Here is a 20524-nt window from a genome sequence, read left to right as displayed (position 1 = left end):
TCCTCACCTGACAGCATCGCCTGGACGCACTCCGAACAAGTGATGGCAATTTTAGAACAACCTCCTTGGGAACTGAACGTCAGCCCAGCTGGGAAGGCTGAGCCTGGACTCCGTGGGCAACCATCACCACCATGGGAGTGGGGACAAGGACCTGGGACAGGGCTGCCTGCTCCCATCGTGCCCATCCAAGGCTCAGCTCCTGATCCATCACGTTCTGTGCTTCCAAAAAAAGGCAGAGCCCTCTCCAGCCTGTTCCTTTGGTGTGTATTATTTAAAATCTCCCTTGATTAAACTATTAGTGCCAACGGAGGGGTGCAATTTGCATACGATTAGTGCCTCTGCCTGGCGCGCAGCATGGGGGATTCTCCCTCCCCCTCCGATGCAAGGAGAGAAAATGAAAGCTGAGGAGGCACCTGGGTTTGTGGCAAATCAAACCCAATTCAGGCTTTCCCCCAATCAGTAGCGTGCATGGACATGAGGGCTGACAGCCCACAGCCTTCCTGGGGGAGATGGAAGGGTGAGGGAGGGATGGATGGGATCCCCCTGAAATGGCAGTAGCTAGAAGTGGTTTATTTTAACAAAGAAAGCAAAGAAAAATGGCAAGCATGGGGCAGTGTTGCTCCATGCCCAGAGCTAGGGAGAGCAGAAGTGCACAAGCATCCCCCTCCTACCACCACGCTGGCACCATCTCCTGCACACGAGGATGGCAGCCTGGTGCAACAGGCCTCCATGCTAACGAGCAGCTTTCTGACATATGGATGTGAGCAGTCTGCTGAGCTAATTAGCTGTGACTTCAAGGACTGATGAGTGGCTGGAGTGGCCACACGGGAACCCCAGTGCTGGCTCTGAGCCCACTGCTTGTCCAACCGGCATGAAAAAGAGCAATAAAAAGCAAGACACTCAGTGCCATCCAAGGGGAGAAGCAGAAAGGTTGTCTTCCAGGAGAAGGTTTGCATTTGGCCACGTGAGCAACACATTGCTTTAACCAAGAGGATGTTCCTCCAGCTGCCTGCTTCGTGTCCAAGTGACTTTAAGCCAAAGGTTTGCAGCCACTCGCTGAACCTCAGCCCAGCTGCTCGCATGTCCCATTCACACCACGGTGGCGCTGTCACCATCCTAGTTCCCCCATGGTCCCCATGACAGTCTCTCCCACACTGCACAAGTGCCCAAAGCTATTTGAAAAGCAACAGAACTACACTTCTCAGGATTATCATTCCCTTCTTGGCCAGAATCCACACAAACAGACGTTGCCCAGGCAGACCAAAGCCCCATGGAGCTAAGCAGAAGCTAGTGGTGGATGCTTCAGGAAAAAAAAAAAAGGTAAAAAAAGATCAAAGCTTTCCTGTATCCTGCCAGTGCTGTTATGGACTCCTGAGCTCACACCTTGACGTTTTCCAGGCCAGAAGGTTGTAGCCTTATCACTTCTCACTTAGGAGCTGCTCCACAACCCTTGCTATAATCTAGGGCTACTGGATCCATTTTGAGATAAGCGGGGGCAACATTTCATACTGCACTCATCCGTATAAATCCAAGGGTCACACAACTGATGGCACTTCATACCCCTATCTCATTCCCCTCCTCAGTAATTTCTGATTTTCCACAGCTGCCACTCTGTTGACTGTTGAAGAGTTTTCACATTGTTTTTCTGCCATTCTCTGTGCAAAGTGATGACAGCCAGCTGAGAGCCCATGGCTGGGCTTCACAGACAGGGTTAGTTCTAACTCTCCTCCGAGCCCTTTCCATTCACCAGCAAGGGGCAATGGAACAGCAGACACATGTCAGCCACGAGGGATGGGGAGATCTTCCCACAATTGTTCGCAGGCAGCTTTCATCCCCAGCTCCCCTAAATAGCCCAGTTTGGCTGGCCAGCTTTGTCTCCCGAGCATGTCACATCCCTAGGGAAGGAAGCCCTGCAGAGATGCCACAGCAGCCACGGGATAGCTCAGACACAACCCGCCACCTGCCTGGCTGCTCTCCCCACGTGGCAAAGTGTTGGAGTAGTTGCTAAACCCAAACAAGAAACTTTCTCCTGCAAACAGCCTGGGTCGAGCCCGGCTCCGCACTGCCTCTCCCACAGCCTCATCTCTCCTGACACAAAAGCAGGGCACCCTGTCACATTGGCCATGACACGTGATAGGCAGAGAAAAGCAGGACTTACGGATGCAGCCTCCTGCTGGGTTGCCTGAGCTGCAAAGCGGGCCACGTGGTTGACAATGGGGGAAAAGTTGGTGGGTCCATAGAAGCGGATGTGGGGCAGGCAGGCTGAGTATGCCTGGACGATGCCCTCCACACCTGTGGGGAAACCAGAAAAGCCCCAACATCACAACATGCAACAGCACAAGCCAGCCACCATATACTCCAAGCACAATCACAGAATTGTAGGCTGACTGTAAATCTCCCCATTTTTAGTTCAGTTCCCCCTTGTCCTATTGCTACCTGACTGAGTAGAGGATTACGAGATAGTAACGCCAAGGGAGCTCAAGTCTGAAATATCTTTTTCCTCCAAACTCATCCAGATCATGAAGTTTCATCCACCTCTATGCAAATGCTCTAAAATCAGGGCTTTGCTCCTCAGCCACTTTGCAGCAGATCCTCACACCTTCTCTGGTGAGAGGCTTCACAGCACCCACAACCAAAGGCTTCCCTTGTGTTTCTGCAAAAATCTCAGAATCAGGCAAAGAGGAGGAGCAAGAAGAAAAGCAGCTCCTTGCCTCTGGGCTTAACAAAATACCAGACAGACATGGGGCAAAGGAGGCAGTGCAGAAGCCAAAATGCTGCAGAAACACCCTGAGAGCTCCCAGGCTGTTTGAGAAGCAATACTCTGACCTCCAAGTCACCAGAGACTCTTCTGCTTTTGCCATCTGACAAAGCTGCCCAGGAAGATCTTTCTATCCTTCCCCACTCATGTGAACCAGGAGAACAAAGCCAGCCCAAAAAGGCTTTCTTTATCACCGAGCTCTGGTTCTGCTGGGGTAAAGCAGAGGCCTTGGCAGCTCAAGGTAGCCCTCACTGCCTATGGTTAGAACAGCTCTTCAGCAGTGACTGCTATTGGCTCTCAGTTGCTAAATGAGCTACAGAAGCATTAAGCCTGAATTCCCCATCTGCTAAACAGCCCTTGTGTTTCTCACCAGCAGACAACTAGTAGGACACTCAGAATGAAGGCGTTATTTTTATGCTGTCTGAATCCAGTTGCATTTTACCCTGAGACCTCCTACACACCTCCAGATCTTCTCTGCTTTCCACTGAGTGAACCTGTAGTAGCTGCTTTGCTTCAGTTTTAAAGGCTGTCTCTGAAATGACCTTGACAAACTCCCATGACAAGTTATGGAGAAGCCCAGAGGGAAGGACAGAAGACACTGAAGGCATGCGAAGGCCTGGCAGGCGCTCACCTGAACAGAATGGGTTCGTGGGGTTGAAGTTAATGGCAAACTCATGGGATACCTGTGGAGGAAAAGAGACTTGAATTAGTACAGAGGCAGAGCACAGTGCTCCCTCTTGGTTTAGCTGATGCAGTGTCACACAAGCTTGTCCTGCTGGGCCAGCAATGCTTCCCAGCCCTCTGCTATCTGACAGCGAGGAGCAAAGATGATCGCTGTCAGAGCTGGGGATGGACTGATTCCTCCGACCTTCCTCTCCCATCACGGATCCACCCAACATTATCACATCACTAGCAGTGACAGCAGGCTGTCCCCATGGCTTCCTGCTGGCTGCCCAGAGGGAGAACACATGGCTCACCAGGAGAAATGACTTCATCCTATTGTACACAATTAGCTTCATGATCTGGGCCATGCTGAGGGTGAAAAGCAGTACAGGAGAGATGACACGACCACAAAACCTACAAAGCAGGGGGCAAGGCCCACCAGATTTTCTGCCACCTCCTCCCAAGCTGAAGGAGATGCCCTCAAAAGGAGGTCCCCAGTGACACTGGTGGATAGCCCAGCACACCTCAGCTTGTAGCATCACCAATGCCAGAGAAACCAACAGCAGAAACCCTCCGAATCTGCTCCTGTAGGAAGTGTCTGCAGACAGAAACAACAACAAAAAGAAGAAAAAAAAAATCAGGGAACAGCTGCTTTGAAAGCATAGTTCAATGGCTTGGGTGCAAGATTGGCTCAGGGCTCCTGTGCTCCAACACAAACCTTGCCCACGTTGGCATGGATTGACCACTTCCTTGGGGAAGAACCACCACACCTGGGGGCTGAGGTGTTCCTCGCTCTGTGATTCAGGCACAGAGAGGAGCAAACAGGCCCCCAGCAGCACCAAGGACACACAGCTCCCTCTTTCAGCACCTCTGAGGGCAGAAGGCACCATGTGGGATGTCAGCCCACTGCTGACAAGGGCTCCCAAGCAAAAAACTCGACGCTGTAGTTACAAAACAAGGCTATTTTCTTCCTCTCACAAGGGTGGCAGTCTGCTGTGGCTCTCAGCCCAGGGATGGCTTCAGGACATGCGTTCTCCCAACACTGGCAGAACGAACATCCTCCACATCGCCGTGTGAAGCCCAAGTCCTCCCGAGACTGCGAAAGCAGCACGCATCTGGTTCAGACTTTCCAATTAGAATGGGCATTGTGTCGAAAGCAGCAGAAACTATTTTTTGCAAGGCACCGTGGGGTGAGAAACGACACAAACAAACAAAAGTAGGTCAGGCTAAAACTCTGGTGTGCTGCAAAGCCAACGAGCTGCCGTACCATGCATGGTACTGACCCACTTGGGGGCCTCTGTGCCCATGAGCACGGCCAGCAACGATCCCCTTCATGCCAACAAGCCACTCGAGGCACACTCTGAAATGCACCACTTGTTTTTCCACACACCATTTCTGGTGGAAGCCTTCATTTTGGGTAATCTCTTCCTTGAGATTTCTGGATTTTCAGTTGCTAAAGGGCTCGCTGTTCTGGGGCTGTGTTGAAGACATTCCAGATTTTGCCACGCGAGTATTTATGGAGAAGGTAAACAGAAATGTTTCCATGTTTTGCAACTGAAAAAGAGGGGTTTCTCTTTCTTTTAAGCAGCAGCGAAGCAGTTTGGAGCTGTTTTCCTCACTTTTTGCAGCACTACATGAAGCACACCCCCTACGTGGCTGAAATGTTTCAAAACTTCCTCTTGAGTCTTTACAGATTATATATATATATATATATATCTGCTAGAAAATCCAACAGGAAATCAACAGGGCTTCAAAATAACCAAGTTTAAAAAAAAAAAAGGGGGGGGGAGGGGGAAATCTCATTCCCTGTTGGGTGTACCCAACATTGACCAGCAAGAATCACAGAATCATTGAGGTTGGACAAGACTTCTAAGACCATCCAGTTCAATCCCACCCCATCACCAGCATGCTCAGTAAGCCATGTCCAAGCGCAGGACCTTTTCCAGCTGGGAGCTGCCCCTTGCAGCAGCCCCAAAGGGTGGGATGTCCACATGAGCAGCCTGGCTGTGCCCTTTGGATGAGGTGGTCGTGGGTGGAAGCTCCACCTTCTCCCACCAGGAACTGTAGACCTGCCCAAGCCCAGGAGGATGGGGCAGTTGGTGGAGCTTCAGTTTTAAGTATCACCTTCTCTGGGGCTGCCTCATCCCCCAGCAACCAAAACCCATCTGCTTCCTTCTGCTTCCTACCGGGAAACCGCTCGAGGCTCTTTACAGAGCTGTTACATTGCAAGATGTTCTTTGACATTTCCAACGAGACTTTTGTGTGCAAAATATCTCACTCTGACTGGTTCTTTGAAAGTGTTTGGTGAAGCCATGGCAACAGGAGTGCGACGAGAACAAAGCACAACGTACACGACTCGTATCTCTAACCACCTTCCCCATTTTCAGCCTGCTCTGCCATGCACAAAGGCCATCAGGACCATGCTTCACCCGCTGCCAGGACACAGGGCACGCAGCTCCCCACCAGCCTGCCCCAACACCAGCCTCAGGTTTCAGCACTTGGGTTCAGAAGCCACTCATCCCTGCACGCTGTGCTCCTTCCAGCCCCGCTGCCTTTTCCATTCCCGTTTCTCTCCACAAACAATAAATCCCCTGGAGGCAGCTGGCAATCGTTATTCCTTGGAAGTTGCTCACCAAGATTTTCCCATAGAATCTGGGGAAGTGACAGACCTGAGACATTCACGGGCTGAGGGGGATGAATCAGCTCCAGTGTGTGCCACTCCAGGCAGTGGCAACCAGCAGCAACTCCTGCATGAATTGCAGGGATTCTGGATGCCACAGATTGCAGCTTGTCTCAGCATGGTGGAACCACGAGAGCCCCTGGGCTCTGCCCCATGGTTGTGGTCAGATGAGAGATGTCAGGCCACATAAAGGTGGAGGCTGGATGGGAAGTGTCACCTGCAGCCAACGGTGGCTCCTGTGGCTGTGACAAGCAGTGCTGGACCAGTCCTGTAGGGCTTCTGTACATGGTTAAAATGCCCCCAGTTGTTCTTGACCCCTGGGAAGAAGTGGGATGCAAGAGCAGGGGATGTCGAAGTTCAGGCTGTAAGCAATCCCATGGACTCCTAGAGTATGTTGAGGATAACTTCCTGGTCCAGGCATCAGTCGAACTGACCAGAGGGGATGCCCTTCTGCATCTGACCTGGTGCTCGCCAACACAGAGGAGTTCATTGACGAGGTAAAGACTGGAAGCACCCTGGGCTGTAGTGACCATCAGAGGCCAAAGAATGTTTATGCTCTGAAAACGCTAGAGGAAGGGAACGAGCTCCCTGCAGAGGTCCAGCAGTGGCTCCAGATGCAGGGAGCAATTCCCCAGCTCCATTTTCTAGAGCCTCCAGCCAGGAGCAGTGCTCACAGACAGAACAGCAGCTGCAACAGGCTCCCTCTGCTCTGTTGCATGCTGCTGATCCTCCAGCACAGCCTGTCCAAGACAGTGGTGGCTTCAAACCCCCGTACACCCAACTCCCTGCCCTAATGTGCCACCGCAACCTGCAGGCACTGCCATCACCTGGAGGTTGCTCAGCTCCCAGAGAGAGCTCACTGCAACCTAACCAACTCATCCAGCGCCCCAAGATTGCTCCTGCCTCCCACCAGCAAAAAGAATCAGCAACACTGGCTCTGGCATCAGTGCCAGGAAGCCTTAGGGCCAGCACTCCACCCCTACACCTCACACAGCCCTACAACCTGAATGTGCCCCATGCCCCAGCTCTGCTCTCAGGAGAAAGATGTTTCAAGCACACAGATCACTGCTGCATGTTACCTTCCAGTCTGGCGGGAGCTGGGCACCAAATCCCAGAGCAGGAAACATTTTGTCTCTACAAGGGAAGAAAACATACGAGTGTATTTCCATGCACACACCAACAGCCTTCCCATCCCACCAGCTCGAGGAAAGGCACTCCCCATCTGCCTGAGCACCATCACACTCCATAAGTGGTGATGGGGAAAGAGGAGAAACTCTATCCTTGCGTGCTCTCCTTGTTGCAGTGCCCCCATCTCACTGTACATCACAGTTTTCTTTCAAGCTTTCAAAAAGTTGGGTATTATTTCCCAATGCTCCATGGGTGGGAAGTCGAGCCACAGAAAGGGGTGACATGCATCCCAGCAGCTCAGAAAGCCAGGGGAATGCCTGCAAAGCAATGGCAGAAGCATAAAGGCACAGCACTTACGAGTCGTAGTCCTGGATGATCTGCCCAACAGCCCAGATTGCTGACAGGTATTCGTTTGTTCCCATGGGGTTGATGTAGTGCAAAGAGGAGGGGTCCCGCGGGTTCCCGTTGGAGGCAGTGAAGTCGATCCCGACCTGAGGGAAGCACAGACCACCCCCTGTTAGCAGTCACCACTACAGACCTATCTTCCTGCTCTCCATAGCAGATGGATGGTGGTGGGCACAGCCCTGTCACGACCCAAACCTCCAATTTTGGCAGGTTTAACAAATCTGCCCTCTCTAAGGAAACTAAAAAGCAAGGTTAGGCAAAGTAATTCACCATGATGCCCCAATTTTTCACCATCAAGAACCACAGATACAGTGTCCCAAAGGAGCAAGCCTCCACCACCACTAGGGTTGGTGCTGAAACTCTGACTGCCCACCTGCCAGGCACCAAGGAGCCCATGGACACCGAAGCAACCAGGGCTGCCTGAGCTTTTGTCGGGACTTTTTCTGTCCCAAGAGACACAACACTGAGCTGAGCTTTCCCTACAGCTGCCCTTCACGGGTCCAATGCAGGCTGAATTCCTGCTCTGTCAGCAAGGCACTCGTGCTTCTCGCTCCTGCACGCTATTTAAAGACATCTGTAGGAATGCATATGTGAGACCTCGGACCCAGTTAAACATGGTTAGACGTGGTGAGGCAACGAGCCACCAGATCTGAAGTGATTGGGAGGGAAGAGCGAGGAAGAGACGAGCAGACGGCACTGCCTGCACTCGCCTTGTTTGCAGAGCAAATAGGAAAAACCCAAAATAACTTTGGTAGCTAAATTGAGCACAGGGGATTTTGCTCTGTATCTGTAATGAGAGCAAAAACTCAGCTCCTGGGCTGGGTCAAAGCCAAGGGTGAGGATGATGTCTCCTGCAGTAAGGGGCAGCTGGGGACAGGAAGGGTCCCAAGGGCCACTCCCTGGGCTCATCCCTGCAGGATGGCAGCAAAGGATCACGTGAGAAGCCTGGTAAAATCTAACCTCTTCAGCACGAAAGTGATGGTCTTATATTATAGCTCACTACTTTGATGAAACAGAAGCAGCCAATCCACACTTGGTCAGAGCACAATAAGGAAACTGAGGAGCCATGCAAAACATGCCAAGAGCCACACAGGAGAGCAGAATCTGACCCAGCTGCCTTGGGAGGGGAAAATCCCAGCACTTCCCATTACCAGCAGGTCTCAAAGCAATGAGTGAGATTTCAGCATCCCAACTAATTCACACAAAAGCTCTGTGCTACCAATAAACTTGATGATTTTCTCTTTCTATTCACTCCCCAGCACCAAGACCTTCACGTACAGCAGCAGAATGGCACATAAAGAGCTCTCGCACTCGTTCCTGTTTCTATGGTTACTCTTCCTCCTCCTCTTCCCCCAAATGTTTTGAGACAAGACAACAAAATAAAAACTGAAATGACTGTGTGTGCCCAGCGCTCGCTGGGTGCTGCAGCAGAAAAGTTTTCAGAAATTAGAAAGCTAATGGGGGAAAAAACACCACTTCTGTCTTGTGGTGGGCTCACTCAGGGCTGTAACATCCCCCTTTAATTCCTCTTGGCAAAATGCTGGTGTTCCAGCTCAAGTGAGGGTGGAAATGCAAATAAAAATGCAGAAACACCGTCTCGTTAACAGCCCAGAGCCTCTGAGCTGGGTTCAAAACACCCAGACCTTGCTGAGCTATCTCAGTTACACAGAGATGGGGAGAGAAGTTGGTACAAATTTGTGGAGGACTCTGTGGGACTCTCAGCTTCAGCAACAGCCTTGAGCAGCAGTAGGCTGTGTGTCCGAGCATCATGGTGCTGGTCCCCAGTACCAATACCACGTGGTTTAACAGCAAAATGGAGCAGCTCCTCATTGCTGTGAAATCCCACCCTGCTGAGCCAGCAAGATTTGGCTCAGCTGGCCTGAGGGCAGCCTCCTGCAGCACCTCCCTTCAGCAGCTTTGTTGTTACCATTACTGGACAAGCAGCAGCCAAAGTCCTTACAGTGAACATCAGCTGGCAGCCTCCCAGGATGTAGTCCAGAAACGAGAAATCTCTGGTTATCTGACAGAAAACAGAGAAGTGTATCAGCAATCTTCACTGTTGCAGGAAAAAAAGAAAAGTCACCACTGAAACCACCCAGGCCTCCCATCACTGCGTTTTTGGACCTCTATCTATGCAGCAAAGCATGTGGGAAAAACCATGGGAGGTGGGGGAGACACTGTCCCTGGAGGTGTTCAAGAATTGTGTAGCTGTGGCACTGAGGGACATGGTCAGTGAGCACGGTGGGGGTGGGCTGGAGTTAGACTTGGTGATCTTAGTTGTTTTTTCCAACCTTAATGATCTATGACCTCTGGGGTCTTCCAGGACAGCATTCTGGCACTTCCTAAGCTACATGTAGTGAGGCCTCAGCCTCATGATTCATGCACATTGCACCAGGGACACAGACCTGGCACAACAGAGAGCAAAGGGCCACAAATTCGTCTCCAAGAGGAGAGGAACACAAATAGAAGGAAAACTGCCTTTAGTCACACCCCATTGTACATGCACTTAGAAGCCCAAGAGCACTGGAGGCAGAAAGGATGGGAAGCACAGTGCAATATAAAGCCCCAAATCTACCCAAGAGTAGAATGAAGCATCCCAGCATCGTGCTCACCTTGCAGGACTTGACAATGATGATCCCAGAGTTCTTGTAATTCTTTTTCTTCTTTTGCTTTTTGGGGTTAATGCACTCTAGTTCTAGCTGTAAAGAGAGAAGCTGTTACCCAAAGCTAACTGCAGAACAGAAGTGCTGCCGTGTCCTCCCCACTGCTGGAACAGCAAGGACACTTGCTGTTCTGATAGCTAGGGCAGGCCACAGCTGTTCCTCTAAAGCTCTGGGGAAATAAATGCCTTTTCAATATTCAGAAAATAATGGCTGTAATATTGCTTTGTTTTGTTGTTGTTGTTTGTTTTAAATCTAAAACCATTTGAATAAAAACTCTTGTCAAAAAAACAAAGTCTAAATGTGGGCTCTGGACTCATCGTTCCTGCAGTCATTGGATGCTGAACAACTCCCACCAGCTCAGATTTCCAGCTCAGGTGCATGTGGGATCAGTCTGAGATCAGCTGGGCACACAGGGGCTAGAAGAGTCATCTCTGACAAATGGGTGCCCAAATCCTACAGCACCCATATTTTGCCTCCAAGCAGCTCTGAACAGACCACTGTGACTGGGGAGTGCTGAGCAGCACAGAACAGCCAGCAAAAGCAGAAGGAGCTGCTTGCAAAGAGGCTCAAAACTGCAGCTCTGGCAGTGTGTAAAAAAAAAAAAAAGCATATTTGGCTGAGTATTTCAGCTATCTCATGTCCCAGCAGAGGTCAAATACAAGCATGTACAAGAAAACATCAAAAACAAGACCAAAAATCCCCCAGGACAGAGGACTGAACTGAATTATGCTGACAGGCCCATGACAGGAGCAGCACCAGTTGACAGGGAATGTAGCCAGGCCCTGGGGGATTCAGCAGAGCAGAAGACCTTACCCCGGAGAGCGTTTATGGGAGAAACCAACAACATGAGGATTTTAAGCAGTGCTTTTTCCCTTTGGATCTCAGAGGTGAGAATTCAGGGCTAACTCCTCGCAATAAGTACATGAAATTTTGCTGCACCTTTACCACTGGCCACCTGATCCCAAAACCACATTGATGCCAGAGGTCCTCACCAAACCTCCTGTCCAATGGGATGTCAACCACAAAGACAGCAAAGCCTTGAGGGAAGAAAAACGACGCTCCAGCAGCAGAGGGAACACAAGTTCTCATCTTTTCATTCCTATCTGCAAACTTGCTGCAGAGCGGGCGCTGCACGAGATAACTCTGCTCCTGTTTCTGTATTTACCCACATCAGCGTGGCCAGATGAAAGGAAGAGACAGGTCACGAGGAGCAGCCTTGGGGAGAAGGGATGCTGGCGTGCACTACCCAGCACTGAGACTGCCCCCAGCATCTGGGGCACAGATGTGCAGGGCATGGCAAGTGCCTGACCTTTCAGGGTGCAGCCCTCGCCTCTGCCCAGATGCTGCTCCCCGAGGCACTGGGGCTTACACAAGCAAGGCAGCAGCCAAGCCACACGAGGGGAGGAAGCAAAGGGATGTCCCCAGCTGCACCCAAGTCATGTGCTCCAACATGTCATGCACAGCAGCACGGGCAAGCTGTGAACGCCCCCTCCACTGCCCCCCCTGACAACAAGACATCTTCAAATGCTGCTTCAGACAAATGTTAGGTTTCCAGACAAGACTGCCTTCATACTCTCTAACTCAAGATATCTATTTCAGCTACAGCAGTGACCTGAATCATTTGTGGTATACATGGGAAGAAAAAGCAGCTCTTCCTCATCTCAGAGCTTCCCCTGCACAGCCTGAAGGTCTCAGTGCAAGCACCAAAACCCACCTCCAGCCCCAAGGAGTAACGTGGCTACCACTGTCTTCACCCCATTCTGCCCTGAAAACATGTCAGCACTTACTGGAAAGGCATCTTGGGCTTCACACATCTTGGCCACTGAGGTCTGGAACTCCCCAATGAAGTCATGCCCCCCATCACTGTCATAGTCGTAACACATGACCTGGAATCACAGAACATCCCAAGTTAGAAGGGACCCACAAGGACCACCAAGTCCAACCCCTGGCTCCACACAGCACCACCCAAACTTATGCCTGAGAGCAGTGTCTCAACACTCTCTGAGCTCCAGCAGCTCGGGGCTGTGCCCACTGCCCTGGGGACCTGTTCTGTGCCCACCATTCTTTGGTGCAGAGCCTTTCCCTAACCCCGACCTGACCCTCTCCTGACACAGCTCCATACTGTTCCCTCAGGTCCTGCTGCTGTCACCATAGAGTAGAGATCTGCTTCTCTTCAAGGAAGCTGTAGGCTGCCATGAGGCCTCTCCTTATCCCAAGAGGAATCTGAAAAGTGACTGTTACCTTTATCAGCTTTTCCACATCTCCATCACACAGTGACACTAAAGGCACAGTGAAGGGCTTCCAGACAGGGTCCAGCGTGTACTTGATCACCTGTGGGATGGGAACGGAAGGATGCGGTCACAGAGGGTGAAACAGGACGAAGCAGGGGATGTTCCCTCCTGTATAAACCTGTCTCCACATCCCTCACCTCACCTACTGCTTACTGCCCCACTATATCCATTTGGGTGTGAGCACAGAGGAGACGAGAGTGGCGGGACACCACAACCAGCAACAGAGAGCTGAGCAGCCCTCGATATGCTCAGTTCTCGCCTTATCTGTGTGTCCCATTACACAGGACACAGAATTTTTGCCTCTCCTCTCTCCAGAGCTCCTTCTTCTGAGACCAGGAGCAGCTCAGCTAGGAGAAGAGCTTGTCTGTCCCTGCTGCTGCAGGACAGAGCTGATAAATAACTATGTGGGGCTTGCAACGGGCTTTTATATTACAGACTGACAGACTGGGAAAAACCCTGACACTGCAAGCACAGTTTAGCAGAGAATTTGTAAACACCTCCTCCAGGAGGCTGGGAGAGCAGAGAGCCCACGCAGGGAGGCACGTGTGTGGAGTGGAGCCCATATGCTGCCAGCCACCATGTCCCATGGGTGGGTGGTGCGAGGATCCTTCTCCTTCACTGCATGCAGCCAGCTGGGCTCAGCTCCTCTTCAATAACACGCTGGAAGAAGAGCACTAACCCTTCCCTGCAGCCACCTCCCTCTTGACAAAACAGATGCCAGCCTCAGGCTAACAACTGATTACATTCATGCACCCAAAGCTGCAGGAATGGAGAACTTACTTTCTTTGGATCTGATCTCAAAACATGAAGCTGCTTGTCTGGCATGAGGGCAGCACCACAGGGCGGCTGCTGCAACACCTTCTCCCCCACCCCACTGCTTAAAGGAAAACCCAGCAAGACCCTTAGGCACCTCCCAGGATCACAGCCCCCTTTAACAGGGATTTATGAGATAGTATCATTACATTTAAAAGGAGCTGAGCTAAGGATTGTGGTGTTTCAATAGCTCACCTCTGTTCTGTGGACCAGCATCCACTTCCCATCGTCACTGGGTTTATAGAACTCCAAGAAGGGGTCTGACTTTCCAAACAGGTCCTGGGGAAGAACAACAGCACAGCTTACACAGGGATTTGCAAGTTGGTCAAGCAGCCACCGGCCAAAGACATCTCCATCCTCCTGCTTTTCCTGAACATCAGTGCATGAGTGGTCCACGAGGACACTGACTCCCACAGGTGTTTGTGTGGGTCCTGCAGGTCCTGGCAGCATTCACACTGTGTCATGGCCTTCCTGCACCCAGGCACGTGTCTGTGCGACTTTGCTCGTGGGTCCCACTCCCCTGCATGCTCTCTGGACACTGATGCCACAGCAAACAGCCCCAGCTGGGAGGCAGCTGTGTTTGGGTTAGAAAAACAACGAGAGCTTCAAAGCACAAACAGAATTAAAAAGTGTATGAGAATCTGGGGGGGGAAAGAAAGAAAAACCTCCTACACGCAGCAGAAAAGCATGAGCAGAGCAAATCTTGAAGGAGCAAGCTGCATGGGTGTTGACAGAGATCATACAACACCCTCCGAGACACGCAGACTTCAGTCAGCATGTGTTTGCTTTCCTTAGATATCCCCCCGAGAAAAGGCCACTGCTGTATGGCAAACACAGCACACATCCCCACTGGGCATCTGCACGGGGTGATTGAGGTCTTGGAGCAGCATGGGACTGCTGATGGGAGGAACCCCAGCACTTGGGAGAGAACGTTGCTCCCATTCAGAAAAACTGCGATAAAAACCAACCCAAAACACTCCAAATAATTTCCTGTTTCCTGAGAACTCCAGAGCGAGGTGGCTGCCTGAATCCTCAGCTGGAGGAAGGATCCCTTTGGTTTCCAGGGGACACAGAGGGGATGCTCAGGGCTGAGGGGACACCAGTGGTCCCAGCCCAGGAGGCAGCAGCTGGCATGGTGGCAGGCTCCAGCAGAAATCCCTTTAGTGCTTCTACTCAAACCCTGCTTCCAAAGCCAGCTGGAAACATAAATTACTACAAAGTATTCTGGCTTGGAGAAACTGGAACCTGCTCTAGTGAAAACTCACAGTCACCTCTGACGACTGCTTTCATTTTATTTTACATTACTGCCACGAGTCATAGTGAAGAGTAGTCCATTAGAGCTTGCAGGAAGGCTCCCTGATGCTGCTTTTCTCCTACGTTTTCTCATGTTTGCAGAAGAGCAGGATAAGCCATTCTTTCTGCAAGAGCCTTGGTTGCAGTACAGCACTGTGCCTGCTCACACAGAGCCTGAGCTCAGTGCTCCAAAGCTTTGCTGTTCAACAAAGAACCAGTGGCACACATCTGGCTTGATGGACCCTGGCCCTGCCTGCTCCAGCTTAACCTGCAACCCCAAGTGGTTTCCTCGCCACTGATCCCACAGGAAGTGACAGAGATGTGGGCTGGGGTGCAGCAGGGAGCAGGGCAGGATCCCAAGCGAAGCACCAGCAGCAGCAGCTCTGTGAGCCCAGTCAGCCTTGCTCCATTCAAAGCAGGGTGGGAGACGTCTCCAAGCCACAGGATGTCCAAACCACCACCATCTCACCCATACAAGCCTGGCAGGAGGTGGAAACTGAGCTACTGGGACCGGGACCACAGGGGCTGAGCCCACGTACAAATGACTTCCCCTCTGCAAGACTATATCTTTTCTGACAACTCTACCAAGAGCTGATCTGACATAAGGCACACAAGCCTCAGGCTGGTTCTGTTGCTGTGAAGCCTTGCTGTTTGAAGCCATGCAGCAAGCAGCACGTAGACAAACCACGGGTGCATGATGGGGAGAAGAACCTGCCCTTGGTCTGAGAGAGGTCCCAGCGTTGGGCTTGGACACAGGGCTGGACTGCAGCACAGCTGCCAGTAAGAGATGCTCAGCTTGGGTGCAGTGTATCACAGATTGGTTGGGCTGGAAACAACTCTAAAGCTCATCTAGTTCCCACCCCCTGCTGCACACATAGCTGCTACCCACCAGATCAGGCTGCCCAGGGCCCCATCCAACCTGCCTTGAATGTCTCCAGTTTCCTTTTACATGCACAGAGACCATTTTCACTTGTGCTCTGCACTGAAGCAACTCCCATGCACTACCAGGGCTTTGAGCACTGCTGTGGTTCTCTGCCTCAGGGGAAACAGCAAGAAAGCCCCCTCAACTTTCGTTAACTGCAGAAGCACAGCAAGGAGCTTTCTGCTGACATCTATGGACAAACTGGAAGGAAACGCAAACACATTGAGATTATTCACAGTGCTCAGCCCTGCTCATCTACGTCTGCAACACAAATTGCCTGCCTACAACACCACAGGCAGATGCTGAATTTCTGTATTTTGACCATGGGCCTGAAGGACAGTAGACCAACCTCTGATGACCTGTTGGGAGAACATCACCAGATTTTGGCTTAGCATAACCTGGTAGGACTTGGTTGAAAGCCAGGTTAGAAAGGAAACTTCTGTCTGTGGGGCAAGGGACGGCAACAATTAAGATACCGATATAACAACTGCATATATGCCTGAGGTATCAGCATCACAATGAGGCTAGGTAAGGATCCAGATCCTTGGCTCTGGTCTTCACAATGGTCATGGCCACAGAGAGACCCTGAAGCATAAAGGAACCATGTCTAGGATGAAATCTCATCCCCTGCCTTGCAAGAGGGCAGAGGCTTTTTCATGGGGAAAAAAAACCACTGCATCAGAGATTTCTTCACTGGCACACATGGAGCTGACTTGGCTATGTCTCAGAAGAAGTCACCAGCTCAAAGCCATTTTCCAGCTCATTTAGGAAATGAAATTACTTGGGGATTCCCCAGTAGGAGCATCCAGCTCCTTGCTCTGTAGGGTAGTAGACAAGATAAGTGGAAAAGCAAGGTAACAGTTATTCCCAACAGCTAGCAAAAACACTTGAATAAATCATCTAGTTTGGACAATGGGACTGAACAAAGCAAGTCTGCCTGGCTGCATGCTTTACTGTGGTTTGAAAACCAAGGGCCATCCTACCAACAATACAAGCTCTGGAGACACTAGGAAGGGAAAAGAAAACCCATCGATCGCTTAGCAACAGAACTGGTTTATGAGGAATCGTTCTGGCTGCCTGGTAAATAAGGTCAGATTGCTTTGCTCAAAAAGGATTAGTTATCCTGCACATCATACCCAAAACAAAAATCGGCATTATCTACCTCCATGAGGTCGGTGCTTCTTCCTCTGGAAAGATGGGCCCTCCTGTTTGATATATAAACAAACACTCACTCAATTTCAAGGAGGGCTAAAGGCAAAAAGCCAGGAGCACTCAGCACTTCTGAAATGTTGAATCAAGGGGTATCAAAAATGTCAGCCCAGTCAGGAGACACTTCCAAATAGCAGCTGCTGAAGTAACAAATCTGGCTCGGAACATTGTTTTTAAGGCATGTTAGTACACAGGTCCTGTGTCAAACAGAATCCTTCCTTCTGAAAGTGCATTAGGAAGAATTCCACATCCTGGCAGCAGGGAAGCTGAGGCATGGGCTGACCCAGCAGGGAGGGCACAGCCAGGACCTGACTCCAGATCTCCACCCCCAGCCTCCTGCTTTCTACATCAGCTTTATGACACTGCAGTACTCCTGAGCAGAGATCTCAGATCCCCCAGCCTAGGAGAGACAGAAGTTCAACATTTACATCCTCCTGACACATCACGACTCACCTTTTTATCCAGTTTCCTGCCAGCCATACTCAGAGTAATCACCCTGTTGTCTGACAGCTCTTGGGCAGCTATCTGAAAGACAAGGGGAAGCTGTGTTCATTTTTCACATGAAAAGTCAGTGAACACTGAACCAAAACCCAGAGGACAATCCCTGCAATGTGAGATGGCCCAAAGGCAAAGAACACTGCAGCTCCTGATGGGTGCAGCCCAGATTACTTCAGTTTCAAAGGCTTTTCTCACACACACTCCAAAATGGCTTTGACTGCCATAGACCAGTGGGCTGGTTTTGTCTGGAGCACCGTCTAATGAGTCTCCTGGTATTTTAAGAAAGGGAATGCTTATAACAAAAAAGTTAAAAAAAAAAAAAAAAAACCACCACATTTTCTGTTAGCAGCCACTTTCTGAATCACTGCATTTCTTCTTCTAAACCTCAGGGTCTCACTCAGTCCCAGCACTCCAGTCTAGGCACTTCTGTTGCACTCACCCCTATGATATTTGCGTGTTGCAGTTAAGAAAACGAAGACCTGGATAAAGCCAAAGGGACTGTGGGTGAGGAAGGCAGGGTTTGGCTCCCAACCCCAGTCTTGTGAGCACAAAGAAGACTGTCTCTGTTGGTGCTGGCACCGCTAACCCTGGGGCACAAGCTCCAGCAAGGTGCCAGGCTGCACGGACCCAACACTGCCAGCACACAAAGCAAAGCAGCAGACATCTCAGCCCCCTTGGTTCTGATGATGCATTAGTGACAGATCAGAAGCTTTGCCCTTTAAAGCTGGAAACCATTGAACTTGACTGGAAACTTTTCAACTGCTCCAGCTCTTCCCACTCAGGAGACAGGCATGGGGCAGCAAAAGCCCACTCCTGGGGAAAGCACGTGGCATCAGGTACCACTGCAGGCTTTAATGCAGCTTCTCCTTTTGTCTTTAACAATTAAGTTCAGCAATTAGGAGAGAAAAGCTAACAGCATCTTCCCAGTCGCTAAAGCAAACAGCAAGGAGATGCTCTTGCAGCAGGAAGGTCCTGGTCTTTTAAACTGTTTTTAGACCTGTCAGTTGCTTTTAGACCTGCCTGCAGTTTAACTCCCTGTTGGCCTTTTCTTCCACACCTTTACTGCTCTGCTGCAAGTCTAACACAAACCGGAATGCAGAAGTGAACAAAAAGGATGGGAGATGAGGGGGGGAAACAAGCCTAAATTTATTCTCCTCTTTAAAAAATAAAAATAAAAAAAATGCCCAGATCACTAAATAGATCCACAGCGGGAACACCACTGCCCGAAGGGGTCTGCAGCAGGAGCAGAGGCTGTTGCTATGAGACCTGTTGCTACGGCAGAACTCTCATCCTCTTCCTACAAACAGAACCACTGACTGTCAGCAAAGAAATTGGCCCTTTTACCTCTGGCTGCTCCAGGGAGGTCTGAACAGGCATTAGGTAGGAGATAACAAACAGCAGCATTTAGTTACTTTGTTCTTCTCTAGATTTAGCATTTCTTATTTTAGCACTCAGAGACCAAAGCACAGGCTGAACTCAACAGACAGGGACTGGGCTGTCCTCAAAAGAGACCTCAGGTGGGCAGGAAAATGGGATGCAAGGGAATAAAGGGACATAACCCCAGCCCTGCTGGCTGTTCTGCATTGCCTGCAGTTTACTATCTGCACTGACACACTCCGTGGGTAAGGTAAATGAGTTACTATACCGTTATCATCCCTTTCCCAGCTGGCTTGCCATTCCCCAGAAGCAGAGTTCTTGTTATTTTCTTGCTAGAGACAATCTAGGAAAACAACAACGGAAATAAAGTCACATGATCAAAGCAGACTCATAAGCAACTGATCATCGTTGGTTAATTTGCATTCAGCATTCACAGCATTAAAAAAAAAGATGCCACATTCAGAGGTGATCATGATGCTGTCAATGCCACCACTGCCACCCCAGAACCCTGTGAGCTTTCCCCAAGGATTGCAGAGCCCCACACGATGACCTGCTGGAATCAGCCATGCTCTTCTCCCATGTTTACCTGTGAGTCCTTCAAAATCTACAGGCTACAGTTTAAAAACGCAGTCCCATCCATCCTTCCATCTCCACACTTGGTCCCATGACACACAGCCAGAAAATAATAATAATAATTAGAAGAAAACCATAATGAAATGGCTTAGCTTCTAGCTCTTGCTATCCAGCTGCACCTGGAGTCCTCCTACCGCTCTCCAAAAATGCTTTTTTATCTCTTTTTGCAATTTTGAAGCAAAACCCCTTCCCCTTGAGACTCCCACAGTAGTTCTGGGAACTTCACAATGTTCCTGCAGCTTTGGCTCCAAAATGCCTCAGAATCACCAAATAACAGGGTTAGATGTCTGTGCCTTGCTGTGGCATGAGATTTCTTCATAACCTGACAAGCAGCAACTACGGATACCCTGCAGCCTGCAATTTGATCCCTTGTAAGGTTTCAATTGGCCACAGGGGTCATTACAGGCTTCCGAGTGATCCAACCATCCTTTTAAATCTCACCACAGACCTAATTAGCTGCAATAAAACAATCCAGCTAATCTGACAGCGCTCTGATGGCAACGCAGAACTGGAAAGTCAGGTGCTAGGTGTGAGGTTTGGCAGAGGCAGGTTGCTGCTGCCCCAGCCTCTCTCCTTCCCTTCCATCATCTGCTCGTGCCTCAAAACAACTGGATGGGTTCATGAAAACATCTCACCAGACAAAAAGCAGACCTCCACAGCAGAATGGCTGAGCCCACAAGTCCTCCCTGTCCCACCTCACTCCTCCTCTGGCTCAGCCAACAGCTGGGCTCCTTCAGGACCTTAACACAGAATCGTTAAGGTTGGAAAAGAGCTCTCAGATCCCTAAGTCCAACCCCAGCCCATCCTACCATGCCCACTGCCACATCCCTCAGTGCCTCATCTCCACAGCTCTGGGACACCTTCAGGGATGGTGCCACCCCCACAGCCCTGAGCAGCTGTGCCACTGCATCACTGCTCATTCTAGGAACTTTTTCCCCAGTATCCAACAACACAGGAGGTGACAATTTCACCCTCTTCCCTAGCACATACAGAGGATGCTTCTCTCCAGCATGAGGCTGCAGAGCCACGACGAGGCTTCAGCTCTGTTTCCTCATGTCCACAAACTCTTTTCACAGTGTTCATCGAGACTGCACTTCACAATGAGCACTGCTGAACTGCGCCATGCCAGAGGTGGCTGCAGCCAACAGCAGGAGAATGAATGCTGAATGGTTTGGCACAAATCACTGAGCA

At 50.5% G+C, this 20524-nt stretch overlaps 1 protein-coding gene across 3 annotated transcripts in view; it reads right to left on the bottom strand.

The window, feature by feature from the left end:
* The window catches only part of CPNE2 (copine 2), a 35283-nt gene that overhangs the window by 2491 nt on the left and 12268 nt on the right, over window positions 1–20524 (bottom strand). For all 3 annotated transcript variants that reach the window (XM_065733354.1, XM_065733356.1, XM_065733355.1), the window contains exons 4-14: window positions 18969–19043; window positions 17279–17350; window positions 13597–13680; window positions 12539–12628; window positions 12085–12183; window positions 10247–10333; window positions 9595–9654; window positions 7587–7720; window positions 7181–7235; window positions 3390–3441; window positions 2159–2292 (exon numbers count right to left, since the gene is read on the bottom strand). In XM_065733354.1, coding sequence (XP_065589426.1) covers window positions 2159–2292; window positions 3390–3441; window positions 7181–7235; window positions 7587–7720; window positions 9595–9654; window positions 10247–10333; window positions 12085–12183; window positions 12539–12628; window positions 13597–13680; window positions 17279–17350; window positions 18969–19043 — 942 coding nt within the window. The remainder of the gene's footprint in view (window positions 1–2158; window positions 2293–3389; window positions 3442–7180; window positions 7236–7586; window positions 7721–9594; window positions 9655–10246; window positions 10334–12084; window positions 12184–12538; window positions 12629–13596; window positions 13681–17278; window positions 17351–18968; window positions 19044–20524) is intronic.

This window comes from Cyrtonyx montezumae, unplaced genomic scaffold (genome assembly GCF_038088225.1).
Source record: "Cyrtonyx montezumae isolate F1298 unplaced genomic scaffold, pur_monq_1.0 scaffold_17, whole genome shotgun sequence".
Taxonomy (NCBI): Eukaryota; Metazoa; Chordata; class Aves; order Galliformes; family Odontophoridae; genus Cyrtonyx; species Cyrtonyx montezumae.
The sequence above is the reverse complement of the archived record's forward strand: the minus strand, read 5'-3'. Positions and strand labels throughout refer to the sequence as shown.